This window comes from Electrona antarctica (assembly GCF_951216825.1).
Source record: "Electrona antarctica genome assembly, chromosome: 2".
NCBI classification, from domain to species: domain Eukaryota; kingdom Metazoa; phylum Chordata; class Actinopteri; order Myctophiformes; family Myctophidae; genus Electrona; species Electrona antarctica.
The window spans coordinates 13,134,143-13,144,844 of record NC_136807.1 but is presented as its reverse complement, the minus strand read 5'-3'; the positions used below and the strand labels follow the sequence as shown (position 1 = coordinate 13,144,844).

At 42.7% G+C, this 10,702-nt stretch overlaps 2 protein-coding genes across 2 annotated transcripts in view; both read left to right on the top strand.

Annotated features, from left to right (window-relative positions):
• Nucleotides 1-2,545, top strand: part of LOC306932139 (receptor-type tyrosine-protein phosphatase S-like) — a gene marked incomplete at its 3' end in the record, with an annotated part of 74,447 nt that extends 71,902 nt beyond the window's left edge. Inside the window, exons 18-19 of the mRNA XM_079513841.1 lie at nucleotides 251-387; nucleotides 2,396-2,545. Of these exons, the coding sequence (XP_079369967.1) occupies nucleotides 251-387; nucleotides 2,396-2,545 (287 nt within the window). The remainder of the gene's footprint in view (nucleotides 1-250; nucleotides 388-2,395) is intronic.
• A 651-nt stretch (nucleotides 2,546-3,196) lies between these two features.
• Nucleotides 3,197-9,457, top strand: LOC306932128 (hyaluronan-binding protein 2-like; the record flags this gene model as incomplete). The annotated part of the gene is made up of 6 exons (XM_079513830.1): nucleotides 3,197-3,426; nucleotides 3,677-3,872; nucleotides 4,551-4,720; nucleotides 7,120-7,257; nucleotides 8,383-8,525; nucleotides 9,272-9,457. The coding sequence occupies exons 1-6, from the start codon at nucleotides 3,381-3,383 to the stop codon at nucleotides 9,455-9,457; spliced, it is 879 nt and encodes a 292-aa protein (XP_079369956.1). The 5' UTR covers nucleotides 3,197-3,380.
• Nucleotides 9,458-10,702: the final 1,245 nt, after the last annotated feature.

The following is a 10,702-nucleotide window of genomic DNA, read 5'->3' as shown; positions in this document are numbered from 1 at the left end:
CGGCCCTTTTTTCTCATGAGGGAATTCATTCACTTTACCCATTCACGTTATGCTCACTCAGAGAACACAGGGAAGCTCTGAACTTTCCTTAAAACATCTGGGACAACGCTCCACCGTCCCACACTCTTCTCCTTTCTGTCTCCCAAACTGTGGAACAAACTCCCCACTGCAGTTAGAACTGCTGACTCACTCCAAATGTCCACGTGACTCACTGTTTCCATGTCTGGTTATATGTTTCATGTCTCTCCAGTTCCTGGTCAGCCAACCAAGTTCCTGGTGGGCGCTGTGTCCGACACCAGCGTTGAACTGACCTGGGAACCGGCCAATGAGAAGGATGGCATCATTAACTATGTACTGCGCTACAAAGAGGCTGGCCATGCTGACCAGGTAAGATCACACACAACACAACTACTTTTACACTTTACAGCGTGAAGCTGGTTGTAAAAACAATAATCTGCGATGAATTGTTATTTATTCAACATGAATTGTAACTTTTCTTCTTTCGTATTTATTGGTCCTTCTCATATGATGTTTGTACTTTTGTATCCTCTTCTACTGTATGAAATGTGATGTTTGTCTGTATGTCTGTTTTCAGAGCACTGAAACAAATTCCAATCAACTCTGTTGACATGGCAATAAAGTATTGAATCTTGAATCTTTTGTAAAAAAAAACACGATTTAGCTTTTCATAATGTTGCTGTTGGGTGGAAACTGTTGCAATGGATCATTATTATTCAGCAGTGTAAAGTAACTAAGTACATTTACTTAAAGGCTTATTAGTTCAGATTTTTGGACTTAAAGCTGTAGGAAATACACTGCTAGCGTAGTGATACTGGATACATTTCCATGTGACAGAGGGTTCTAATAAGTTGAACGAAGGTTGCGTTATATGGTAGAAATAGGTCAACAATACAAATGACGGTAGTTTTGTGGATTTTAGGTATCTGTACTTTACTTGGGTATGTCACATTTGCAGTACTTTTACATCTACTCCACTACATTCAGAGACAAATATTGTTGTTTTACAACACTACAATTATTTTAAAGTTTTTGTTTATTTCCGTTGCTGTCGGGAGGAAACCACCTAACTCATTGTTTTTAAATCAGTGCTATTGAACACCTGTCTGTGTGTTGGTTAAAACAATAATGAACCAATGAGAAGTAGTAAAAAGTGTTTCGGACAGAACCGCTTAACTCCATTTGACCCTCAAACTGTCTGCTAAAGCAGCTAACTCCACTACCTCTCCCCCTCTCATGCAAGTAAACTTTGATGGGTCAGTATTGCTTTGATTTCAAAATATAATGTTTTCTTAATTTCCTGAAAAAAGAACATTTTGGAGTTAGGTGGACAGCAGAGATATTGTGATTATTATTACAAAACACAGATTAACCACTTCAGCCCTATACATTTTGGCCATTTGAAAATAGCCAATCTACAAGATCACAGTGTGTCGTGGTGTGACACATTGTGAGCATTGTGAGCTTGTAGATCTGCTATTTCAAAAGATTTGATATACGTTTGAAAACTTGAAAATGGACATTCTGAGTACTTTGTACTTTTGGTATTTTAAGTACATTTTGATGCTGATACTTGTACTTTTACTCAAGTAAATTTTGAATTCTGAAGTTTTGCTTGTAATGGAGTATTTCTACATGATTGCAGTATTGATACCACTTCACCACTTTTCACTCACTAATAATCATGATAAAATGGCACCATTTTCTTCCTACTCAGTCTGTGTCTCATAGGAGGGCTGTGGGCAGTTCAGAAACCCGTCCACCAGTGACATTATCGATTTATTTTTAAACAAGATTTTTTTTTACAAAAATGTTTAGATTGTTATTATCGTGAGAATGATGGCTTCCATTTTCGCATTGCAACTTTTCAGGACTAGAAAGCCTGCAGGTTCTATTAGATTGAATTCCCCATCGATGATGTCACTGGTGGACGGGTTTCTGAACTGCCCACAGCCCTCCTATGAGACACAGACTGAGTAGGAAAAAATGGTTCCATTTTATCATGATTATTAGTGAGGACCTATTATATGAAGATAGGTTGAAAAGTGGCGAAGTGGTCCTTTAAGTAAAACATGTGAGTACCTTTTCCCAACACTGTTATTTAGTTGTAGCTCTTGTTAATACTTTTAATTGGTTACACATTCATAAAAACCCACAGACTGACATCAAACATTTTAAACATGTCTCAGAGTATTATTCTCTTCCATTTATATGCTCACAACTCTTGTGCTGCACTGACTGTCACACTGCGATGTATACAACAGGTCATTCATTTATGGAGAAAAAAAGAAGACGGAGTGACGGCGATTATGTTTAACATTTAGATTTTAAAATCAGAGTGATGTCATCACTCCCCTCTTCCTCCGGCAACAAACAGATAAAGAATTTTAGCCCCACGTCGTCCTTGGTGGTGGAGGGACTGCGGCCCAACACGGAGTACGCCTTCTCTCTGGCCGCCATCTCCAACGGAGGCACGGGAGCCTACACCGACTACGTCTCCCAGAAGACCTTGCAAACCAGTATGTAGCCCCTATATCTCCTCTCCTCTCCTCTCCTCTCCTCTCCTCTCCTCTCCTGCCGATTCCCTCTGCAGGGAACATGGGATGGTTTGGCGCTCAGTGATGATGACGACGAAATATGACCACATTCAGATTTGTCGACTGCGCCTCCTTTGTGGTTCTTAGAGTGCAATCTTTGAGTTTCATCACTACTGCTACATTATATTACACTACACCAGGGCTAGGCAACAGGCAGCCTTTTTGCTGTTATACATTCACACTGTAATTAACATGGTTGTACTGCTAGATATGTCCCATGTACTGTTACACTCATACTGTATTAAACACTGTTGTACTGCTATATGTCCCATGTTCTGTTACACTCATACTGTATTAAACACTGTTGTACTGCTATATGTTCCATGTACTGTTGCACTCAACCTCATTCATTTGATCATTTTTCTCTTCAGCTCTCCAGGTTCATCCAACAGTTCACACAACAGGTAAAACAAACATGAACAAACACATCATTGTACGCTAAAATGTTTTTTCTCCTTATCAAAGTAACATTACTTTTTACTACTTAGCCTATGCTATTGTCTCTGTGCAGTGTCTGATGATGTCAGGTTGGTGGGAGGATCTAGTCAATGTACTGGTAAACTGGACGTGAAACACCAGGATGATTGGAGACCAGCGGCTGATTTTCGGTCTAACTGGAACCTGAATTCATCATCTGTAGTGTGTAAACAGCTGGGCTGTGGCTCTGCTGTTTACACAACACGGAGCCATGATGCACATCAATCTGTATGGTGGATTACATCGTCCTGTGTTGGATCTGAGTCTTCACTGAGCAAGTGTGTAAACATGCAGTCCGCTAGTTCTAGCGACAGACTGGAGGTGATCTGTTCAGGTAACAAACAATAACTTCAACAATGTCTGTCTGTCTGTCTGTCTGTCTGTCTGTCTGTCTGTCTGTCTGTCTGTCTGTCTGTCTGTGTATGTGTATTTGCAGACAGTTACCCTTTAAGCACGCACGCACGCACGCACGCACGCACGCACGCACGCACGCACGCACGCACGCACACACACACACACACACACACAGAGAGATATCCTGCTCTATAGCTCTGCCTCTCATGTTATGTCTCCATCTTGTTCAGCCATGTTCTCCCAGTGTGGCAGACCTCAGCCTCTTGATAGGCCGAAGATCATCAAAGGCAGTCCGTCTCGTCCTGGGGATCATCCATGGCAGGTGTCCCTGCAGAGCAGAGCCACCGGCTCCTCTGAGCAGTTCAAGCATAAATGTGGAGGCGTCCTCATTGAATCCTGTTGGGTCCTCACTGCTGCACACTGCATGTAAGCTGCACTGAATTTATAATGGATGGCAATATTATGCAATGAGAGAAAATGAACACCCTGCCTCTGCCTGGATTATTTTAAACACATTTCCTGAAGCCATAATGACTGAGTTAGAAGTTCTAAAGAGGCCTGAAAATTAAGCCCTGGCCCATGGCCAGGCCCCTCAAACTAAACATTTAAAGTATGAGGTATAAAGTACAGCAACCTTGTGTTCATACAACAGAAAGACTGGGTATTGGGTAAGACTGACGTTATGTATCTTTCAGGACCTTTCACTGCTTCGTCTCAACCATTACGCCATGGCTCTGGTCTCAGCCACCGCGATGTATTTTTTGACATTCCGTTTTTCTCCAAAGTTGATTGTTGCCACTACTGCAGCCATAAACTACACAGGTTCATCCCAATGTTCTGGGCATCTTTGTAAAGTTAGTGTTAGTTAAAAGCAGATAAAAGTGTAACGTTTGAGCAGACTAACATCAGTCACTCTACCAGTCACTGTAGTAGAAGAGGTGCGGGTTTACACCGCAGCTATGTCGGCTCCACCTACAGGAAATACGTTTGCTGCGACCATGAGACCCGTTTCTGAATTTGTCTATACACAGGTATCGGATTTGAAAGAAGAATGACTTTTATGTTAATGTCCTTTTTTTCTTTTTTTCCCCCTTTCTTTTCCAGTAGCCCCAACAGGTCCATGGACATGCAGGTGGTCTTGGGGGGAGTGTACCTTACGAAAAATGAACTCTTAATTGACCAGGTCATCCCTGTGGGGAGAGCCATCGTTCACCAGGATTACAGGCAAACAAACTTCTCTGATGGTAGCTTCTCCGCTTCTCATAGTGACATCGGTGAGGCCATGAATTGACATGATAAAACATGACATGATAAAAATGTCCCCTTTATTTATAGAGCACATTTAAAACCAGGTGTTCTTTAAAACCAAGTGCTGTACACTCAGTAACGCAGACAGACAGACAGACAGACAGACAGACAGACAGACAGACAGACAGACACTGTGTCATATCAGGTTGATGAAGCCGATCCCTCCCCTCCCCTGGGCTGGAGCGCTGCACTCAGCCTCTCTGCCTCTGTCTCTCCTCGGAAAGGTGTCTACTAGAGCTCTTCATGGGTACAAAAAAAATGTATTTATTTTTTGCGCTGCACGGCTACAGTAAACTGATCCTAAACCAGCCTAAAACAGTTTAAACGGCACTCCTTTGCGTTTCTCTTTCGTACCTGAGGGAGTTCCAGGGGGTCCTGGATGATAAATGATAGTTTGTCTCTCAGAGTTAAATTAACATTGATTTTACAATATAAATTGGGGGTCCCAGAGATAGAAATGCCATTAAATGGGGGTCTGTAGATTAATATGCATGTCAAACTGGGGGTCCTTGAATTTAAAATGGTCACTGCTAGAGCCGTAAAAATCTTCTCCTATGGGGGTCCCTGGCATATATTTTCTAGTGGGGGTCTAATGAGTGTAAATTTGGGGGTCCTTGACATGAAAAAGTTTGGGAACCACTGAGCTATGCTGTCGCTCAGCGAGACTCCACAATACGTACAGACTAGAGATACGTGTACAGAGATATGTGAACGCACATACATGTCCAATTCTCCATGCACAACTTTCAAATGATTGTTCATTTAAATAATTCAACTGTATGGCCCCTATGGGACGTTATCTGCCAGCTACGTACATATTCGTACCTAAAGCTTTATATCAAATATGGAGCAGTTTAGCCAGAAATCCGTTTTTAACACAGTGGATGCGGGAAAGGGATTTCTACGTGGTTCAAATCTCAAACGTCACGTGCGGGAAGCGGATTTTTACGTTTACCGCATGTTTTTATTGATTACTTTCAATCGTCTTTCTACACACCCGGGCACTTTATCAACTAGCATCGGATGATAGCACAACACTCCGATCACGTGATCGCAAAAAAAAAGAAAGAAATGCCTCACCCCCTCCCTTCCTGAAAACAGCACGAGGCAGCCCAGCCCCCGTATTGTCACTCACGTAAAGGCTGGAGACTCCCATGCATCTCGGGGCAAAATAATGGCTATAACCAAGCTGGCTGCAGTCTTTTTGTTTATCTTATAATATCTTTGTTTCAGGGAGGGGAGGGCTCTCTCATGTGACTTTCAATGGAGGGAGGGGTTGTGTGTGTAATCTGATCCGAGTTGTGACTTTAGTGTCTCCGTCAGATTTCTCTCCTTTTTTCTTCATTTCTTCACGCATGGATTGTATCGCCTGTGCGAGCGGTTATTTCTTTATCATGATGATCAACGCCGGTCAGATAGAACATGGCAAATGTGTTGTGTTGTTTGGCAGTAATACTAACCGCCTAAAAACATTGAAGGGAACTCAGCGCGAGCACAGCTGTCCGAGTTTTTATGTCAGACAGCGTCTGACAAAACTTCTAATTAGCCTTTCTGTTCAAGAAGAGTAGGCTACTACAAAAGCAGGTGTTACATAAAGGTGCATATCTCCAGAATGGAAGATGGTAAAATCACAGAAAAAATTAGAGTGGACAAGTTACGCTTTCTTTTGAGGTATGCTGTGTGATTCTCGCTATAAGAGAACATTTACTGTGGGCCTCAGACAAGGTCCTTCGTTCAATGCATCACCTTTAGCACAGGCGGAATAGCTCTGCTCAAAAGGGCCAGCATTCAAATTGTTAACATTGGCCCGGTTGCTAGGCAAGTTGGCCTCATAACTCTGAATCTAAGTTCGCTGTCCATGGCATTCCTGATCCATCGAAGGTTCGGATGTCATTTGTGATTTTCTACCACATCGCTCCCGACATGTTAATGTTTCTGGCGAAGGTATAAACAGCGTGAGCTAATAGCTGATCGTTACAATGAAGGTCTGCCTGTAACACGGAAATTAATCTACCCCAAAACATTATTCTCTGGCATACTGGTGCAGTACTATCTGTCGCCACTTGGTGGCAGACAAAGAGGTATTACTGTAATGATTTCATAAATTACATGTAAGGTATGTTAGTCATATATCAATATATGTAGGCCTGGCATACTATAGTTTGTAAGGTTTTCAATGTAGCCTACTTTTCTTTGGCCGGACTGATCTCCTCCTCCTATAGGCACCACACTGTTTCTATGCATTTGCATGTATTACATTGTGTTTACCTTGCCTACTGTAAATCTCTCTGGATTAAGAGTCTGCTAAATGCTTAAACTTTGTACATTGTTGTCAGATCTGCTAATGCACCATTCTGTGTGTCAGCTTTACTTCAGCTGAATGTCACCCACCCTGAAAGTCAACTCTGTGCCATGGAAACCCGCTATGTTAAAACTGCCTGTCTGCCAGAGCAACCATTCGATGATGAGAAGGAGTGTGTGGTCTCTGGATGGGGCAAAACTGGTATGTATCTGCTGTATATTACGACTGATCTGAATAAAACCATAGTCTAGACAGAGAATGCTCTATGTACAAGTGAACATGTTGGTTCGGAAATTTCACCACTGTACTACTGATGTTAAGGTAAACCTGTTTATAGCTTACTCCACCCCTCCCTATACTTCCCCACTGTGGGTGAAGTATAAGAGGGAGAGCTTACGCAAGCTGCAAGTAGCCTACAATGACTGTTTTAGGATTCTGTTAACACACCGAACGCCCGGGGGTATTTAGGACCATTAAATCAGAGCGCCCAGCGAATTTCAGCAACGGAGCACATTTAGTGACGCACCAGGCGCCATCTTGGATGTACCTGAAGTAGCAACGTGTAGCCAAAACACCCCCGAGGCGATCGACAACAACGGGAGGTATGATACATTTTAACGCAACTAGCGACGGGACCACAATGGGCCGTCAAAAACATAATCTTTTCTTAGAATTGGACGGAATGATTTGAGATCAAGAGTTATTCACGTTTTAAATGTTTCGATCTCATCCGCTAAAATGGGAGGGAACATTTTAGATCGGTTTTGATATCAATAAATCTCCGTCCTTTTACTAATCTCCGTCCTGAGCGCTGAGGTGTTAAAGAAACCCAGGAGCACTAGAGCCAGCGAGCTCTTTTGTACTTTGGGTCTCACCACCTTCATGGCTGAGTCGAGGAACCTGACCTACAAATTCATGTGCAGACTGGATCGCTCATTGAATGGATTAATTGGACAGACCCTGGCCGTAGTTCTGTCAGGTATACATCTACGATCAGAGGACACTGGCATGAGTGCCTCTCTTAGATTAGTAACCTAATGGTTACTAATGGGAAAGTGATTGTTAACATTTATAAGCCTATTAAAGGCGCAAGCCTATTAAAGGCGCGAGGCCCTGTTCGCACTACCTAAAAAGCGGCCCTGCCTATACGGTCAGTGTATAACACTCATTTCTGGCTAAAGAACAGGTTCCTGGCTCATCTATTCCCCTCTATGCTGTATTCTATTCCTTTGCCCGTGGAAACAAATAAGATGTACTCTAGGTAACATATTGCAGGCACGTGTCAAGTTTTCCTCTCTTTTGCCTCTCTGTGTTCTTGAATCTCAGAGAGTAGAAAAAAATCAAGCATACTGTTGGACGCCAAGGTGCCGTTGATCTCTGAGCAACGCTGCAAGGATGCCTATGAAGACCGACTGGATCTGAACATGATGTGTGCAGGATACATGGAGGGAGGGAGCGACGCCTGCCAAGTGAGTGTGTGTGTGTGTGTGTGTGTGTGTGTGTGTGTGTGTGTGTGTGTGTGTGTGTGTGTGTGTGTGTGTGTGTGTGTGTGTGTGTGTGTGTGTGTGTGTGTCACATCATGCCACAACCATACAGTATGCTGAAATGCTTTTTGTTTTAATGTTTAATTGCATTACATTCTAAACTACTGGCAGTGAGTAGCCTATAGCCTTATTTCATGGCTGTCAACAACAGGCCTTATGTTGGGTACATTTGGTCTTTATGTAGGGTGTGTTCGGAAATAGCGCACTGAGCGCACTGTGCAATGCAAACTAATAGGCGAGTGCGCTCCTGGTGCGCATTTCCGAACGCACCCAGAGCGTCACAGTCCCACCCCCTTTCATGACGACGTCAGGCCCAGGAAATAATTCCCAATGCATTTTTCCCATAGACATTTCAAAACGTATTTATTTAAAGACCTTATAAGCGTCGTACAAACCCAACTCGAATTGTGACAAATCATGACAACAAACAATATTTTGGACCAAACAAATAATTACAAAGAAGAAAAACAACAAAAAAAGTGAAAGATTGTGTTTGTTGTCATGATTTGTCACAACTCGAGTTGGCTTTGTAAGAGGCTTAAAAGGTCTTTAAATAAATATTTTTTGAAAAGTCTATGAGGAAAATGAACGGGGAATCATTTCTTGGGCCCTGGTAGGGGGCGGGACTGCGACGCTCTATAATGACTGTATTAAACGGGTTGTCTTTACAGGGTGATTCAGGTGGACCTCTGATGTGTGAACAGGGTGGAATCCACTACCTGGCTGGTTTGGTGAGCTGGGGGCCTCGGTGTGACATGAGCAACGCGCCCGGTGTCTACACCAACGTCTACAGATTTCTGGACTGGATTAAGAGGAGAGATCATGGAGATTATGATTACACTAATGATTATGAATGATTACACCTCTACAAGCTCATAGCGCGCCACCGAGTGGCGCGCTATGAGCTTGTAGATCTGCTATTTTTGAAAAATCGAAGAACGGATGTAGAAGACATTTTTAGAATCTGATCTCAGGTCAAAATGGGTTAATAATAGAGAAAATACATCATAAATAAATACTGAAACCCGATATAATCATTAAGGAAAGTTTATGCATGAACTATGTGTACTATGTAAACAATAAATTTCCATTTTCCAGCAATAAAGTTGCAAAAAAATAATAATAACGAAATAATTTGGGGACCCCTCGAGGGGTCGTGACCCCCAGGTTGAGAATCCCTAGCCTGGCTAATAAGCCAGACTAATATCACACAACACTGTCGCGGTATATCAGTCTGGGCTGGCTCCACTTGGATTTCATTTCCCGTGGGGCGTGTTCAAACATTTTCTCTTTGACGCAATTGGTCAGAGCTACTGTCAGTCAAAGGTCTCAAGCATTGAACGTCACTGTACCAAAGCCCGCCCATATTGCATACCGTGTCCCGATTGGTCCGACCTGTTCTCGATTGTAGGAAAGAGGCGTGCTACTGAGCCTCGCCAGACCGAAATCCGCTGGTAGGCAACTTTTTTTTGCCAACGGCTGATTCGGTCTGGTTTATTAACCAGGCTAGAGAATCCCTGCCCTAGGGCATGGGTTCCCACACTTTTCAGCCCCCGACCCCAAAATAATGCTGCCATTGACTTGCGACCCCAACTTAACCCTGGAGGTAATTTTATACACATAAACGTTTGGTGCACAAATGTCTGCACATGTAATGTAGAACTTCGAGAATATTGACTTTATGGGCTTTCTTTAGATTTCACATTTTCTTCAATTGTCCTTGATTATTATAATGTGCTTCTTTATTATTATTTGTAATAAATTGTTCTTTCTTTTGTTTAATATTCATTGTTTTGAGTAGCTTCTGCTATTGAATTCTCCTCCTCTGGGCTGTCACACACAGGTGCAGCTTCAGAGAGTTTGAATGGGGTTTCTAGGTGTAAGTTCTGTGAGTGGAGTGTTCTGTGAATGGGGTGTTCTGTGAATGGGGTGTTCTGTTTCTATAGGTGTAAGTAAGTGAATGGGGTTTCTAGGTGTAAGTATGTAGGATTAGTGGCGTGCCAAAGTTTGTGCTATTGCCATTGAGAATGCATTGGGCGTTTACGTTAAATAACTCTACAAACTACAAAACATGTCAACGTCAAAGGTTACAGCATGTGTCC